General features: G+C 38.3%; 2 protein-coding genes and 1 pseudogene across 2 annotated transcripts; all 3 read left to right on the forward strand.

Moving 5' to 3' along the window:
• Positions 1-39: 39 nt before the first annotated feature.
• On the forward strand, positions 40-5,757 carry LOC148737005 (uncharacterized). Its single transcript, XM_088750699.1, has 4 exons — positions 40-235; positions 2,421-2,459; positions 3,369-3,464; positions 4,778-5,757. The coding sequence occupies exons 3-4, from the start codon at positions 3,392-3,394 to the stop codon at positions 5,755-5,757; spliced, it is 1,053 nt and encodes a 350-aa protein (XP_088606825.1). The 5' UTR covers positions 40-235; positions 2,421-2,459; positions 3,369-3,391.
• Positions 5,689-14,731, forward strand: LOC111344549 (adhesion G protein-coupled receptor E4-like). Its single transcript, XM_088750669.1, has 18 exons — positions 5,689-6,412; positions 6,579-6,991; positions 7,088-7,147; positions 7,686-7,893; positions 8,645-8,749; positions 9,105-9,192; positions 9,489-9,579; positions 9,674-9,723; positions 10,857-10,983; positions 11,073-11,176; positions 11,436-11,538; positions 11,643-11,793; positions 11,904-11,985; positions 12,449-12,515; positions 12,642-12,724; positions 12,881-13,001; positions 13,488-13,529; positions 13,633-14,731. Exons 1-18 carry the CDS (start codon positions 5,821-5,823, stop codon positions 13,798-13,800), a joined length of 2,655 nt encoding a protein of 884 aa, XP_088606795.1. The 5' UTR covers positions 5,689-5,820; the 3' UTR covers positions 13,801-14,731.
• Positions 14,657-16,593, forward strand: LOC148737006 (uncharacterized; annotated as a pseudogene).
• Positions 16,594-18,367: the final 1,774 nt, after the last annotated feature.

Consider the following 18,367-nt stretch of genomic DNA (forward strand, 5'->3'; position numbering starts at 1 on the left):
TACACTCAAAGCAGGTGGCTCCAACTAATCTTTCGAAAAGTTGTGAAAAGATAATTCTCACAAGCCTTTCATACCGAGAAAGAACATTTTGAAAGATCTTCAGCGACAGCAAATTTGACTAAAGTTTTTTTTGGTTCAGTTGACAGTTGCTCAACGCATACAGTGGAAAACAAAATGATGATGACCAGAAGCTGCCATTTATGGGGAATTCTCGTGTTATCAACAACTCTCCTGAGTGAGTACGAAAGTTTTTTTCAAAAGATTTATATTCTTTAATATATATCATAAGTATACCCGGATGAGCCGAACCTATGGCTCTCCGAATAGTGTTCGCAAATAACAAAAAAGCAAAACAGATAAAGAAAAATTGAGTGAAACCACCTGATAGCGCTAGAACTAGAATGGTGTTAATTAAACAAGTTTGCCCTTCATCACAGTTGACAAAGGCGACTTCCATTAGGAAGCCAATACAAATGATTTTAAGGGATATGCTTCAAAGAGCTAATTTAGCAATGTATTCCTAAGCTCCAACCTTTTAGTCTAATTTAACTCAGGAGTCTTTCATAAAATATGTAAAGTTTTTGCGCAAATACGCAAATGGTGATGGTATAATTTAAGCCCATTTTAAGCCCATTTTTTCACTTGACATGACATATGAAAATCATATATGTGAGCTGCGGTTAAAGAAATTACTACGAGAACGATCTTCGCAGTTATAAACACTACTTAAGCAGTAGGGCCTGAAAAAAAAAAAAAAAAAAAAAGAAAATTACCAGGCCTGTGCGTCATTCGAAACCATGACCTTTACGATACCGGTGTAGTACTTTACCAACGAGGAGTCAGCTTTTCAAAACCTCTCATAAATCAACGATTCTAGTAGCTGAACAATTATATCTCTAGTCTTCTTTTAAAATGGTACAACGTAGTTTTTCTATTGCATTTTCAACTTTTATTTTGGTCCTAAGTAGCTACACTGATTTATTTTTTTTATGAATTCAGTCAAATAAACAACAGTGGTCAATTCAAGCTGTTTGTCAAAAATAGTTTTGATACTCAGGGATAAAATAGGCGATATGCAGAGATATACTTGGTATTTAGAGATAGCATATTTCTAAACATTTATGTTACACAGCTCAATTATGGGAGCACGGCGTCATTGTTTACTCTAGCTTAGAGAGACCTGCAAAATGGCACAAAAAGAGGATATATTTCTGGGTATACTGATGATGCATAATTCATCGTACTAGACCCCTGGAAAGGAGCGGCCTATCCTTGCAAAAAGTAAATAGATAATTTTTTCAAATTGAGCGGGCATCAAAGGTCCCAGTCTCAGCGTTGATTGGAAATTTTAGTATAATTCTCGCCTTTTTAACTTCATCTGCATCGACATAGAAGAATTCTACCCATACATCAACCTATATATGATTATAACAAACTGGTTCAAGACTTATGGATTAAAATCGAGCTTTTGGCATGAATAATTATGTTCCTTTCGTCGGCGGTGATGTTGTCAAAATCAGATGCGAAGTTGAGTGCCTTGTTTAGAAACATGCATTTAGTTCAGTTAGTACCACAAGCATACTCCGAAAAGAATAAATTCATTAGAGTTCCCTAACAGGACTCGAAGATTTTGCCCTCACGACGGCCTCTGGACAAAAATAAGGACGGGGAAAGAGATAAAAACCTTTGAAGTTCTCATCTTCCTGTATTACGAGGACGTAATTTGGGAAACCGGTCTATTATTATTAATGAGCTCAGTATAGATAACTCATGATAGCTATAAGCCCAATTTAAGCCCAGCAGATTTTTAAGGTGAAACTCTTACGCAGCCATGTAAATAAAGGTTTATTTCAAACCTGTTGAATTAAATCAAAGATATGGATTCTGCGGAATGATGAAAATAAACGCATGCGTACTGGACAACTTATCTAAACTACATTTCGAAAAACCTCACAAATTGAGGACCCTGCGAGAAGACGAAGTGTTATTCTCCTTTCTCTCTTCTATCTGAATTCTCAGCTTTTATTTCTTTGTTGATTTATCAACCTCCTGTCGTTGTGCAAATGACAGTTGAAGAATTGACACTGTTAAGCAGAAAAAATTGTACCTCTCTAGTAGTGGTGACCTTACTGTAAAACTTCTCACGGTAACTTTTAGAATTTCGAAGGAAAATCCACTGTAGATAGACTTCACACGCTAATCCCATAGGAGCCGTCTACAAGGCAGTCCCCGTTAAAAAGGAATTTTGTTCATAAATTTCTCGTGAAGGACTTAAAAAAATGCTGAGACGTTTTACTTCCACCTGTCTCAACACGATAGCTGAAGTTTATTCTGGAAAAAATTGTTGTTTCCCGTGCTATATCTGATTTCTTAAAAAAATAAAAGTGAATAAAGAAACTGATAAATAATTTTTTTTGCAGATGAGTTCAATACGTGAACAGACACACGGGGCTTGCACTGTAAGTATCTCGGAGAGCTCCATACAATTCCCTTTAATAAAATTATAAGGAACTATGGCATTACGATTCGTCATTGTGAATGAGTTATTAAACATTTATGCAGTGAAGATAAGAAACCCGCTCATACCTTGTAAAGGAAAGCATTAGCCTTTTAGTTTTAGACGATTAAATCAAACAGAGTTTTTTTGACTTACTATGCCCAGTTTTTTTTTTTTATTGAGGAAAAAATTAATGTGTATCATTTAGAACAATTTGTGGAGTATGAATAAAAACAGGCATGATTGATGGCTCTGGACCACTTAACCGGTATATGTGCTAATATTAATAAAGGAAAAAAATCTTTATTGATAGACTCGTTTTGATTGGAGTTATTATCGCGAAGCCTTCTGTTATGCTTACGCTCTGGAAAGACTTAAATCTTTGTAAACTGGCTAAATAAAAAAATAGTAGATGTAGCAATGACCATTGACTAATTTTTGTTTTCATGACTACTAACGAAACTTAATCATATATCTACCCTGAGGCTTCATCATTTAGAAACAAAAAGATTAAGATAACTTTTTGCTCTGTCATTACACGTCGTATGCAACCCTATGGAGAGAGTTCTAAAATTTTTGATAGAACACTTTATCCGAATGATAATTTCATTTTTATCAGGTATGTTTCACCCAAACTCCAAACGGGTGGTAAAAGGAGAAATGCGAGGACATTTCTAGCGGAAAGATCTGACGTTAATGATATGCATAATGGTCAATTTGCCGCATATGCCTACACTGAAAGCAGCTGGTTTCAACTAATCTTTCGAAAAGTTGTGAAAAGATAATTCTCACAAGCCTTTCATACCAAGAAATAACATTTTGAAACGTCCTCAGCGACAGCAAATTTGAGTAAACGCTTTCTTTGTTTCAGTTGACAGTTGCTCAACACATACAATGGAAAACAAAATAATGATCACTAGAAGCTGCCAATTATGGGGAATGCTCGTGTTATCAACAACTCTCCTGAGTGAGTACGAAAGTTGTTTTCAAAAGATTTATACTCTTCAGTATATATCATAAGTATACCCGGAAAATTCGATCCTATGGATTTCCGAATAGTATTTGCAAATAAAAAAATGAAAAATAGTTTTAAAAATCGGGCGAAACCACCTGAGAGCGCTATAACTTATAGTGGTGTTAAATTAGACAAGTTTGCCCTTCATTACAGCTGACAACATCGACTTACATTACGAGGCCAAGACAAATTATTTTAAAGGATATGCTTCAAGGAGCTAATTTGCCACTGTATTTTTAATATAAGCTCCAGCCTTTAAGTCTAATTTAACTCAGGAGTCTTTCATAAAAATATAAAGTTTTTGAACAAATACCCAAATGGTGATGGTAAAATTTAAGCCCGATTTTTCACTTCAAATGACATGCAAATTCTTGAAAAAATAAATAAATACTTAACGTTTGTGAACATATGAAAATCCAATATGTGAACTGCGGTGAAAAAAATTAGTACGAGAACGATCTTCGCAGTTATGAACACTACTTAAGCAGTAGGGCCTGAAAAAAATTCAGGCCTGCACGGGACTCGAACCCAAGACCTCTGCGATACCGGTGTAATGCTTTACCAACGAGGAGTCAGCATTTCAAAACCTCTCATAAATGAACGATTCTAGTAGCTTAACAACTACATCTGTAGTCTTCTTTTAAAATGGTTCGGCGTATGTTTTCCATTCCATTTACAATTTTTATATTGGTCTTAAGTATCTACATTGATTTATTTACTTATGAATTCAGTCCAATAAACAATAGCGGTCAATTCAAAGCCGTTTTTCAGAAATATCTTTGAGTGTGTTGAGTTAGAAAGATAGGAAGACTACGTTTTCATCCCCACAGGCCTGTTTCGTGATTGCTCACTCATCAGGGAATCTTTGATAAGAATAATTCTAACCATCGCTTGTATACTACACAAATTTGTACAAGAGGCGTGGTGGTAGAATTAACTACGCATGCACAGTAACGATTCGTTTCTGTGGCGGCATGAGGACACGAGTTCATTACGTTCACTGAGTGATGATAATTCAGGTCGGCAACGATACCACACAACAAAACGTCTAATAAAATGTAGTACTATATGTTTATGTGTTCACTTTGCTGCAATGGTGAATTCCATGAAAACTATGCGCCTGTTTCATTGAACAATTGCCTAAATCTTTTAATTTTATCAGCAAAAGTCTTGCCTGACTTTTGTTCTTGTCATAGTTTATGTCATGACTGGTAATCATCATCAGTGTTACTTTATTTATTTTTTATTTATTTATTTTTTTTCAGGCCTTGGGCTGGGCGATGATGCATGCAAACAAAATATATGTACAACGGATTGTCATAAAAATAATAATAATAATGCTCTTTGCAATCCACTTCAGTGTATCAGTGGTAATAATTCTTGTTTTATGAAATGCAAGACGAGTGGGTGCAAACAGAAATGCAACAATGCAGTTCAGTTATGCGAGATGGATCTGGAATGCAACGGAGGGGACTGTGAACAAACTTGCGATGCTAAAACATGCAAACTGAACTGCAACGGGGGAAAGTGCAAAAAACAGGAATGCTCTGCTGAAGTCAAAATATGTGAAATGGGTCTAGATTGCAAAGAAGGGGATTGTGAACAAACCTGCGGTGCTGAAAAATGCAATCTAACCTGCAGTGGGGGAAAGTGTAAATTACAAAAGTGTCGTGATGAAGGAGAATTATGTGCAATGGATCTGGAATGTAGCGCAGGGGACTGTGAACAAACTTGCGATGCTAAAACATGTAAACTGAACTGCAACGGGGGAGAGTGCAAAAAACAGGAATGCTCTGCTAAAGTCAAAATATGTGAAATGGGTCTAGATTGCAAAGAAGGGGATTGTAAACAAACCTGCGGTGCTGAAAAATGTAATCTAACCTGCAGTGGGGGAAAGTGTAAATTACAAAAGTGTCATGATGAAGGAGAATTTTGTGCAATGGATCTGGAATGTAGCGTAGGGGATTGTGAACAAACTTGTGATACTAAGACATGTAAACTGAACTGCAGTGGGGGAAAGTGCAAAAAACAGGAATGCTCTGATGAAGTAGAAATATGTGAAATGGGTCTAGATTGCAGGGAAGGGGATTGTGAACAAACTTGCGGCGCTGAAAACTGCCATCTGACCTGCAGTGGGGGAAAGTGTAAGTTACAAAAGTGTCATGATGAAGGAGAATCATGTGCAATGGATCTGGAATGTAGCGCAGGGGAGTGTGAACAAACTTGCGATGCTGAAACATGTTAACTAAACTGCAGCGGGGGAAAGTGCAAAAAACAGGAATGCTCTGATGATGTAAACATATGTGAAATGGGTCTAGATTGCAAAGAAGGGGAATGTGAACAATCTTGTAGCGCTGAGAAATGCAATCTGACCTGCAGTGGAGGAAAGTGTAAATTACAGAGGTGTCAAGAAGAAAGAGAGTCATGCGCAATGGATCTGGAATGTGGCGAAGGGGATTGCGAACAGACTTGTGATGCTAAAACATGTAAACTAAGATGCAGCGGGGGAAAGTGCAGTAAACAGCATTGCAGCAATAAAGTAAAAGTGTGCAGCATGCATTGTAGCGCTATCGATTGTACACAAACGTGCGACAGTCCCACATGCCACATAGTAAGAAGCTGGCCTAACAATTCTCAGGGTGGGGTCATATGTTCTGGGAATGGTAGATGCTGTGGAAGTCTCATGCCTAATTACCACTCATTACCTTTCACGAAGGGAGTCTATCATACCCTCTGTGACTGGGGTAAACACTGCAGGTGCACTAAATGTCTAAATGGCTTCTGTAGCACTTCAGATCTATACAGCTCGAATATCATCACACCTGCCTTTTCTACAACAGATCAAGTTTTCTCAACTGAAATTCAAACAGTACAACGAACACGAAACTCCTATACTTCTTGTGAGTAAAATCAAATAAGTGAATTCTAAATAGAAATTTTTTTTACGTTGGAGTGTTCGCGGCTCTTATGCACTTTTTTAATGGTTCATAAACTTATGCCTTACGATAACTTTCCAATTTTGGTTTTAATTTCATTTTGATAATTTGCTTTTTCCTCAACATTCAGTTGTTTTGCAATCATCGTCGTCGTCACTGTTACCATTACTTTTACCATCACCATTACTATCGTCTTCAGCATCGTCATTAGGTGTAGAAGCATCAGAAACGGCAGAATCGGAATCAACCTCATCATCAGAGTCAGCCCAATCAGAATTAGTATCAAAAAAATCATCAGTATCTTTATCATCACCATCTTTGTTGCTAGCAGCAGCAGTATCGTCATTAGGTGTAGAAGCGTCAGAAACTGCAGAATTAAAATTTAACCCATCATCAGAGTCAGTATCAATAAAATTATCAGTTTCTTTGTCATCAACATTATCATCGCAAGCAGCAGCATCGTTATTTCCGTCACCATCGTCGTCTCCGCCATCATTAACTTGGAATATTCCGTCATTGACATTGGAAGCACTGAAGAATTTGGTAGGCACATGAGTATTGTAATTCCTCTTTCTCTTCGTAATTATAATTACCATAGCCTCTGCCAATCGCCAACGTTCTTGTGTTTCTTCACGACAGGCAAATGATTCTATTTCTAAACTCACTGAAATAGATATCAAGAGAAACAATTCTTTGAAGGTATGATTGCACGTATTGCTCATCTGTCACATGACTCATATAATATTTAGATATTAAATATGCAATAGCTTCAAAAATGACGTCTCCAACTGAACGCAGCAATTCGTAAGCTTCAAAGGTCTTTTAAACATGGACTGAAGCATACATTTTATTTCAATGTATCCCTGTCTAAATGTTTTTTTTTTTTTTTTTTTAATGAAAATTGAAATAAAATGTAGACAGGGATACGTCTTCTGAAGAAGAGCAGCTCTTTCACTTCAATACAATTATGATGGTGACTAATTTCGATCTTGATCTGTCAAAAAGCCTTTTTATTTCTTAAAAGAGAGCCAACGGGACTGCGAGTCTCCACTAAAAGCCATTCATTACTTGCCAACAATTACACTATCAATACAAGCCAGGAGTAGTCCTCATTACCAATATTATTACCTTCGTCAAAGCTTTAATCTGTAACGTCAAGCTGATTTTGTTGAGGTAAATATTTTGCCAAGTACCTCAATTCATAGTAACATAAATAACGGTATTTTTGTTCTCACAGGAGGCTGTGCGTGTATTTCAAAACTTCACCGATAACCTTCTGAACATCACGAAACCCCATGCAGGCCAACTGAGTAATAAAGAAGAAAAAACAAAAATAGGATCCATATTTGAGGTGGCAGTCGCCTTCGAGGAATTTGCTCTTAATTATGGTAAATACCATCTGAGTGGAACGAATCCATCTGCAAAGATCACTAGTCAAAACATGGGTGAGTTGAAATATTCAGAGACTTTATGATTGATTAACTAGTGACTGACTAACTGACCTATCGACTAATTGAATGCTCTGTCTACTGCCTGGGCAAAAGAAATACATACAAATGGAAGCCGTAAGAACACAGTAAGTTAGCCTGTTTCTCATCTCAAAAGTTAGTTCAATTAGGTGCATCGAAGAAAGTGCTCGATTAATTATTTGGTTTTGCTCGTGCTGTTTGTTTCTCTATTTTTAACATTTCAGAACAACAGTATATATTAAATTTGGGTGAGATAAACCAGGATCGCGTTTAAGTTTTTGTAATGTAATGCTTTCCAGATCTTAGATCACGCCTCTACGAGTTTCCAACTCAAGATAAAAGAATCTATTCACATTGAAAGAGAACAACCTTTGAATCAACAATTACATCATGTAAATCTAAAGCTATCCTTGTAATTTTCACATTGTCACGTTTTCTGTTGTTACTAGCTTAATTAGCCTGTACTTATAAACTCAACTTGTAACGCTTTGTTAATCAACTGAAGATGACAGAGGTTTCTGTCGAAACATATCTTTTAAACTAAAAATTTTTGTCGTTTTCTTTAAATTTATGTGCGTACAAAATAAAAAAAATATTAAAAAGTGTTAATAATAATAATAATAATAATAATAATAATAATAATAATAAAACTTCCACATATGCTAATGTTATCTCACAATTCCAATCATCATCTAACATTTAGGCTTCTCCTTCTTCCTTCTTACAGTTGTGGCCATTCAAAAAGGTTATCGCCATGGGACTGACTTCTTCCTCAAGGAGGATGAATGGCAAGCTAGTATTAATATTTCTGCAAAAGATTTTGCTGAGAATGGTTTGTGCTAACCAAATTTTTAACTCTAAATTATACAATATCTTGTTTTGGATTTTGCTCCATTATTTATTCTTTTACGGTTAATTAACAAGCACAATTTAACTGAAAATGATGACATAGCTAAGAAAATACTAACGTCCAGATAAGTCGAAACCCATCGTTAATTGCACTGTTAAACCCACATAAAGTTCGAGTTTAATTACCTAGTTGAGACGTTGGAGGAAAACTTGAAAAATGTGTAAATCACTTGCGTCTGGCTCGTGGCGGATTTGGAGTACGTGTAAAGCTGGACTGATGTCATGGTATGGGGTTATACAGAGGACATTTTAACACAGGCTAATTTTTCTGTTTTTAGGGTCAGTGGTTGTTGGGTGTGTGTACAAAGATCTCCATGAATTACTGCTGAGAAACAAATCCATCCGGAAAGAAACTGATGGTCCAAGGTGACATTAAAAGATAAAATAATCAAAAATTAGTTCGTGCCTAACGTGTTTATATTGAATGGACCGCGTTTTTGAGTGCGTCTGAGGACAATTTCCAATGGTCAGGTTGCTCTTTAAACTCTCAAAAAACACGAAAAGAACCCCCCTTTTATCCACATATTTTAGAAAACGGAGTTCTCCAATACAAAGTTAAGGGGTACCACAATGCATTGCCATGAAGCTTTACAGCATACTGAGGTACGGTTACTGTAATAGCAACATGAGTAATTTTTAGAAGGATTTAATTTTATTTACAGGTACGTGAACACTAAGATAGTGACAGCAGCTATGAATCCCAAGCCCGAACAACTACGGCAAGATGTCATCTTGAGGTTTAAAAACCTGGAGGTAGCAGTATGAACATCGAAAGATAATTTCAGATCGTCTGTGTTGTGTTGGTTGGCTTTTAAGAGAATAACGTAATATAAAAATATTTTTATAGGTTGTTGACAAAATAAAGCATTGCGTGTTTTGGAGTGGCTTCAAAATAAGGTAAAGCATTTATATGATTTACGATTGGTTGAAAGAGCATATATCATCGGAATTTAAAGCTCGTAGCTAAAGTTTTCGCATTATCTACCAATTTGTATGATGACCGAGAATTACTACTGCGTTTCCCCCTACACTTCTCTCGTGCTCTAGCCGCTTCCTGCTTGCTTTACAATGGGACAGAGCACAGCCAAGGCTTCTTTATCTGTTGAATAAATTCATTTCCTTAACATGCTTTAAGATCATATATTTCTTCAGTCCAAAGTTGAGTGTAGGAATTGGAAATTATCACTCGAAGAATCTTTCGCAATGTAATTTTATCCCGGTTAGCTCAATTGGTAGAACGCCGGACTGTTATGCGGGAGGTCGTGAGTTCAAATCCGGCCTGACCAACACTCTGGGTCTTTAAATAACTGAGAAGAAAGTGCTGCCTTTGTAATGATATCTGCAAATTGTTAGTCTTTCTAGTCTTCTCGGATAGGATAAATAGAGGTCCCGTCTCACAAGCCCTTGTATGTGATAAGAAGTTTTGTGGGACGTTAAAGAATCAACACACTGTTCGAAAAGAGTAGGGCACGTAGTGCCCGGTGTTGTTGTCTATCTTTGTGTAGCGTCTATGAAATTGATGCAGGGTACTGCGCCTTTCAATATTGTGTAGAAAAGGCGCAATATAAATAAAGAATTCATTCACGAATTCATGATGTCAGATTGCATTGTCGGTGACGATTCTTGACGTTTTGATAATCTGAGGTGAAGTCTGAGCGATCAATTCTCTTGACCTGGGCTAGAATTGTAATCGACTTAAACTTTTTATCTGGTTAAGGTGGTTACCATATTCTTGCTGTCATTGAGCTTAACGCTTTTACTGCCACAGAGTTTCAGGGGGAACACTTCCGGAAGCTTTATACGTTGTTGTTTGTTTGTTTCTGTTACCAACGCTATCTTTATTTGGAATACACGTTTCTTCTTGTCTTCCTCCAAGATATACCTTTTTGTTAGTTAGTATCACCGAAAAGATATTGATGGTTTTTTTCTCTGAAATACCAAAACAAAGGCAGTGAAAACCGTAATTGATGTTTGAAACCTTGATTTTTTTGTATAAGATCATCATTCTCATTTGTAACATAATTCTTTAGTCCAGACGGGTTTTCAGAGAAGGGTTGTTATGTGGATCCATCGAATAGCAATTCCGAAGAGACAGTTTGCAGCTGCAGTCATTTGACTCATTTTGCTGTGTTGGTGGACTTCAGCGGTGGCACAAAGGTAATCTTTTTCTTAAGTTATTTTCAAGTAATAGGTCCGTGTGGTCAATTAATGTATCGTCCTCTTTTTTATGTTTATTTGCGCCACAGCTCTCCACCAAGGACATAACTATTCTGGAGATCATCACGTACGTAGGATTGAGCCTTTCTATTATCGGAATGCTATGGACAATAACTCTGTATTTTTTCCTCACGTAAGTATTGTAATCAAAAGATCGGGAAAATACATTAATAGATACATTTTTTCACGCCGACTACGATTGGAAAGGCCTAGGTGTTAATTAGAAACTAAATCTGCACAACAGGTTGTGGGCGTCTCTCGTTATCATTGACTGTTCAAGCTCACCTGAGTACTGTAACTAATCTCTCTTGCTTCCTTCCACGTGGTTTTGTTTTGTTTTGTTTTCTTTGTTTTTGTTTTTTGGTGCTGTATATTACTTTTTATTTTACCAGAGATGTCCGTCAACCTCTGTCTCAAATACGCTTAAGCCTTGCCGTGGCTTTAGGAGCTGGACAAATAATATTTCTTACCGGAATAAATGCCACAGAAAACAAGGTGGGCAGCTTTTCTGTTTTGTAGAATATATTCAAAGATAATATAATCAAACAAAACATGAAAATAACGACATATGTTGCTGTTTTCGTTTCCTCTTTGTGTAGGGTGTGTGTGTCACAGTAGCAGCTCTTATGCAGTATTTCCTGATGGCTGCTTTCTGTTGGATGCTGGTCGAGGGAATTTATCTCTACCTGTTTGTTGTAAAAGTTTATAACATCAACACCAAGATGCACATGTATCACGTCATGTCATGGGGTACTTTCTTTTTACGGCTAAACTTACCTGATACATTCACTGTTGTAAATTATGTTTTTAAATATATGAATCATTTTAAATCACTTTTTTGCTGTAAAATTGTGCAATAGGTTTGCCCCTGGTTATGGTGGCCATTTCACTGTGTATCGCTGCTGGGAAAGAAGGGATACAAAGCTATACCAGTGACAAATTGTAAGAGGCGCACCTTTCTTTCTCTTTTTACCTTGTATTTCTTCTCTTACATTGTTAATTTTGTTTCCTGAAGTTTTGGCTCTTTTTATTAATTTGCTTTGGTATCCTTACTAACTATTCTCAAACCCCTTCTCAAAAGGATGTCAGTATTGTCAATTTTTCCAGATACTCTGACCAAGGGTGGTCAGAGAAGAGGAAGAGAAATTAAAATGACCAATCTTCCAAACACTTTTAATCAAATTATTATTTAGTCCATATATTTATTTTTTGTCACATTCCCTTTTTTCTCCATAATCTTCCCTTTTCTCTCCATAATCTTCCCTTCCGATCGTTACCCTATTCTTATCATCACATAATCATAAAAATGCAATATCATTTTGTACATTCTTAAGAACTGCAGTTCGTATGTTCACATTTTTAATTTTACCTTAATTTTATTTCAATTTTCCTTTCTTCATTTTAGTTGTTGGATGTCTTCAGAGAATAACCTGATTTGGATATTTGTCACATTCGTAATTACAATTGAAGTGGTAAGTTTCTGATACGGGTTATTAATTTTTCTCTTTATATCATCGTCGGTGATTTTAGTATATGACTTGAAATGTGCAACACCCATACCCTAATGCAAAAATTTTCAATAATTTTCTCGCTTCAAGATCAACTTGGTGATACTCGTACGAGTCATTAAGGAGATGAGCAGTATGCAGCCAACAGGAGACAAGCAAAGTCAACAAATACGGTGAGATGGAGCTTTTATATTGAACAGAACTGTTTTGATGTAATTTTGATAGTTTACGTCTAGCTGCCTCAAGGTTTTGTTGAAATTGATCTGGTTACCACAAATGTTTCTAGCGGTGATATGCATTCTATTAACCCGCATGTTTTCGTCCCTCAGAATTGGCATTAGAGTATGCGTGGTGATGATTCCCCTTCTGGGTGTCACGTGGCTATTTGGTCTTTTGTCGCCATTACACATAGCTTTTTCCTACATTTTTAACATCCTCAACTCTACACAGGTCAGTATTAAATATTATAATTTCATAATTTTATACATGAACCTATCCATTTTCAATGCCTAGATCACTTTATACTATAGTGAACATAGTACGCATCGTCTGATTGGTCAATTCCGTTTGCAAGCGGATGGTTAATAAAGTTATATAGTTTGGCTTGGGATTTATGAGCTTTCCTCGCGTTGTGACAACATCCCGTACGGCTCTTTTCACGTTTATTAGGGCCCGGGAAATGCGTTCTATCGCTTAGCTATAACCAAACATTTTACTGTGATAATATGAAACTTGTAATTTTGAACCAGACAGAACAGAATTAAATTAAAGTTAAAAAAAGAAAGCGATTCCCCTGTTTATGAGATTCTCACGACTCCAGAAGTAATTTAATTTCTTTGGTTTTTTTGAGACCTATGGAAATAAAACTTTAATGCACTTATCTCCGGTCATATCACAAATCACAATTTATCTGAAAAACAATTTTTTTTGTTCAAGGGTTTCCTCATTTTCGTTCTTCACTGTTTGCGAAACAGCCAGGTAAGTTAACTTGAAAAATCACACATATGGTGTAGAGAATGTGGTTTTCAAACTTGAATATGCATTGGAATTTCTTTTTCTTACTTTACATGTCTATCTGCAGATTCGAGAGCGATTCAAAAGAAAGGTGAACACCATTTTTCCATCTACAAACAGTGGAAACTCCACAAAGAAGAGCTCACAGATTAATCCAGGCGATGTTGGTGATATGTGGGTAGCTGAATTGCAGTCTTGCAATGATTTTGAGCTCAGTGAAAAACCCTCAACTTGAAAGAATAGATTCGACAGAGCGAGTACAAAAGTCAACTGTCTCACTGTTTTATACAATCATTCTGAGCACGGTAGTTAATCTATAGCGATTATTTATTTTCGATCTGTTAATAAGATGTCGGTAGTTGCGACTGCACCATTAGCTGAGTAAATAAATCGTTAATAAGATGTTAGTCACTTCTGATATCTGGATCAAGGAATCTAATTCGATGATAAGGTAACTTGCCAAAGTCGGTAGCCTTTAACGGTTTTTTTTTTTCAGCTAAGTGCAAGAAAGGTAATTTTTTTCAATTAAAAGTATGTAATTTTTTTACTATCGTAATAATATGGGAAACTTCGCCTTAGTTGCGAGCTAAATTGTTCGTGAGTAACTGGTTTAGAGGCTGGCTGTTGATCAAGGTTAGAATTCTTCACGGTCTGTCCTTCACATATTAGTGTATCTGTTCCTCTTATGATTGCCCCAGACTTTTTAGTTGGAATGTGGCGGAAATTCGCATGACGTATCATGTCGAGGCTGATTACGTCTTCAAACAGTGCTCTGTTTAACTTTGATTATGATACGTATTTTATTGTCTCGTCTTTGAATTCTATTATGCCCTTTTTTTATAACTAATTTTTCACGATGGTGTCACCTTTTGTTAATTTTTGAGGAGTTAAACTCCCTGTAAAATACCAAAAACTATTTGCTTTTGTAACAATAGTAGTTACAGCTGACTAGTAAATTTATTCACGAATAAATGAATGAATAAATAAACGAATGAAATAATTGCCAAAAAAAAAACACAAAAAAGGGACAGTTCTCTGAATGATCAGTTCCATCGCTCAAACGTAGTACTGTTGCCCGTCACACGTCACGCATGTTAGCCGTCAGTCTTGGCAGGCTTGTTTTGATCTTCTGTTTTCAGTTCGCCATTAAACTACACGTGCTTTTATTTTCGTTGTCTGCTGTCTCTGTTCACGGGTTATTACATGGTGTTAGGAAAGGCGTAACTCTCGCCTTCGTTCGACTATCTCAACCTCACTTGTTTTACGTGTTTTTTTCTTCGGGTTGGTGTCCAATTCGTTCACCTCTCATCATCATCGGAAAGGACAGACCGGTCTTTGATGCGACGTCTGATGATCGTCAACGTGTGTTCAAGTTTTTTTATACCGAACTTTCGCGACTTTTGTATTATGGAAGACTACGTGGATCCTAATAAACTTGTTGACAGCAATGAGTATTGGATTGCTGCGAGGCAGCCAAAAGTTATGGCTGCTCTTAGACGAGCGTTTCCCCCAGCAGAACGAGACCTCTTGACCGTTACCATCGATGCTCGAATTGCAGATGGGGACAAAGGGCATCCTGCGAGATGGTTGACCCAGCTTTCAGAACACTACGTCGGCGAAGAACCTATTATTCAAAGTACTCATAACTTTCTTCGTTTACTCAAACAGGAACTGGGTATGAGCGTTCAAGCCTGGCACACGCTCGTTCACCTCGAGTATCAGAAATGCAGTTTCTCCACACAAGTAGATGATCGCCATCAAAGAGATATTTTCATCATTGGTCTAAACGAAACTTTAATTAAAATTTGCAGTGATGTCATTTCTCGAGAAGACATGTCAACACTCACTTTCACTCAAGTAATCTCTAAGGCTCGTGATTTTGAGGCTGGACTCAACACGGAATCCGCTATCACCAAACACCAGCTGGAAGAAACGGTCCATAAAGTCGCCTCTGCTGGCAATAAGACACCACATCGCTTACCCCGACGTCAACCCCATGTTCAGCCTGGCGTGATTTCCTCCTCATCTTGTCAATGGTGTGGAAAGGCTACGCACTGAGCCAGGCGATACTACCCTGCAGCAAATGCTACTTGCCATCGTTGTGGCAAAAGGAGCCACTGACAGCAAGTTTGTCGCTCCTCCTCTTTAGCGAATACCGTATCAGAATCACTGGACGCCCATCCTGTTAACTCACAATCTGCATGCGTCATCACTCAAGAGGTCCTTCATGTGCACTCCACACCTAAAGGTATATTTGTTAACCTAGACCTAGACTTAGCATCCTCTAGCCCCCACCCACTTCGCTTCCGAGTTGACACCGGATGCTCCTACAACACCATCCATACCAGTTATCTTCAGCAGCTGCCAGAAGCTAAGATCGAGCCTTCCACAGTCCGTCTCCTTGATTATTCCAAGAATGTCATGCCCACACAGGGGCAAACTGCTTTACACTGCACTCATCGTAGCAAATCTTATGACATAGTGGTTCAAGTCATCACAGCTCAGACCTTTTACGCTCCCCTACTAGGTCTCTCTGACAGCACACGGATGGGAATTCTTAAGTATGACGTCGACACTATTCAGAAACTCGAGGCGACCCCAAGTTCTACTTTACCACCTCTTGGTGAGTTGAAATTTAGTTCTATAAATTTAGTCCATCCTTACCTTTTTGAGGGGTCTAGGAGAACTGGGAGAGCCCTATTCATTAACTCTTGACCCTACCGTAAGACCCACTCAAGCCGCACCTCACCGTTATGCTACTCCCAAGATTGCAATCATTAAGGAAGCATTAGACAAACTGGTAGACTCAGGCCAATTGAAGCGTGTGAATGACCCAACCCCTTGGATCTCCAATATGGTGGTTCGTGAGCGTCCAGCCTCAACCACAAAACCTGCCAAAGTCCGTATTTTCCTAGACCCTTCGTAAACCATCAAAAAATCCATTATCAGGCCCCATTCCCACCTTAAAGGAAAACATTGACCGTCTACATCAAGCTAAAGTCTTCTCCCCGTTTGACCTAAAGGACGCTTTCCAAACTATTAGTTTAGCAGACCAATCTTCTCGGCTGACCACAATGCATATTCCCTGGGGCCACTACCGTTGGATTCGTCTCCCCTTCGGAATCAGTTCCGCGCCCGAGGAGTTCCAGCGGAGACTTCACGAATGTTCTGTGTGGGATTGAGTGAATAATTAACATTCCAGATGATATTTGTGTAGTTGGTCGCGGCGCGTCATTAGCCTCGGCTCTGGTTGATCATGACCCTACTGTTTTGGAACTCTTAGAGCGTCTTTCAGAACACAACCTGAGACTCAATCCAGAGAAAGTTAAATTTAAAACAGATGCTTTCCCGTTCATGGGTCATGTCCTCACTTCTGAGGGTCTCAAGCCTAGTGCGTAGATTGTCTCTGTCATCCTTGACATGCCTTGTCCTGAAGACAAAGCTGTTACCCGCCGCTTCATAGGGACAATCAATTACCTCTTCAAGTTCTGTCCTCACCTCAGCGAAATAGTTGGTCCACTACGTGAACTTACTCGCCTCAATCAGGCCTTCCTATGGGCTGACCAGCACACAGAGGCTTTCACTAAAGCAAAAGATTCAGTTACTAAAGCTCCATGTCTTCGTTATTTTGATGTACATTCTCCCGTAGTACTTCAGGTTGATGCTTCCGACTATGGCCTGTGAGCTGCCTTACTCCAGCCAACATCTTCGTCTTCAAACTCAAATGACATCCAATGGCAACCAGTTGCTTTTAGCTCCAGCTCCCTCACTCCCACCGAAGAACGTTATGCTTAGATTGAGAAAGAGGCACTAGCTATTGTCCATGGATTCCACAAGTTTGATCAAATTCTTTTTGGCAAGGCTGATATAACTGTCCAGAGTGATCATAAGCCTCTTGAAGCCATTTTTAAGAAACCTCTGGCATCTGCACCACGTCGTCTACAAAGTATGATGCTTTCTCTCCAACGCTACTCGTTTCGTGTAGAGTACCACAGTGGTGTGCCATTACACATAGCTGACACACTCTCGCGAGCACCTCTGCCTATGACATCTCACAAACAGATGCATGAAGAGTTCGTGTACCGTACTGAAATAAGATTCAACTCTCCCGACCTGTCTGGCTTTCAGGATGCTACCCTACAGGAGATCAGAGCTGCATCAAGCACAGATCCAGAGCTCACGGCTCCTCGCCTTTTCATTGAGTCATGTTGGCCAAATGACAAGGCTGCTGTCCCTGCCCTTGCGCAACCGTACTGGTCCACTCGTCATGAATTAACTAAACACGAGAAGTTGTTTTTCAAACAGGATCGTGTCATCATACCTCTAGCTCCTCGCAGGAAGATTTTTCACAAGCTTCATGCTGCTCATCGAGGAACAGAGTTCACTCTTCGTCATGCACGTAGTTGTGTGTATTGGCCTCGTATAAATGATCAGATCACGGAAATGTGCAAAACCTGCGTTATTTGTGCTCGGTACCCTCATCAGCATGCTCGGGAACCATTAAAACCCTACTCTGTTCCCAACTTACCTTGGCAGCAGGTCTTACAAGATCTTTTTGAGCTCAATGGCTCAGCATATTTAGTTAAAGTGGACCACTATAGTGAATACTATGAACTTGATCAGCTTCCCAGCATTCAGTCTTCAGCTGTTATTCAAGCAACCAAGCAGCATTTTGGACGTCATAGAGTTCCCCGCACTCTTATCACTGACAATGGACCCCAATTCACCTCCGATTTATTCAAGGCATTTGCAATAAACTATGGTTTTAATCATATCACCTCCTCCCCTTATTGGTCCCAATC

The sequence above is a fragment of the Stylophora pistillata genome, chromosome 2 (assembly GCF_964205215.1).
Source record: "Stylophora pistillata chromosome 2, jaStyPist1.2, whole genome shotgun sequence".
Classification (NCBI taxonomy): Eukaryota; Metazoa; Cnidaria; class Anthozoa; order Scleractinia; family Pocilloporidae; genus Stylophora; species Stylophora pistillata.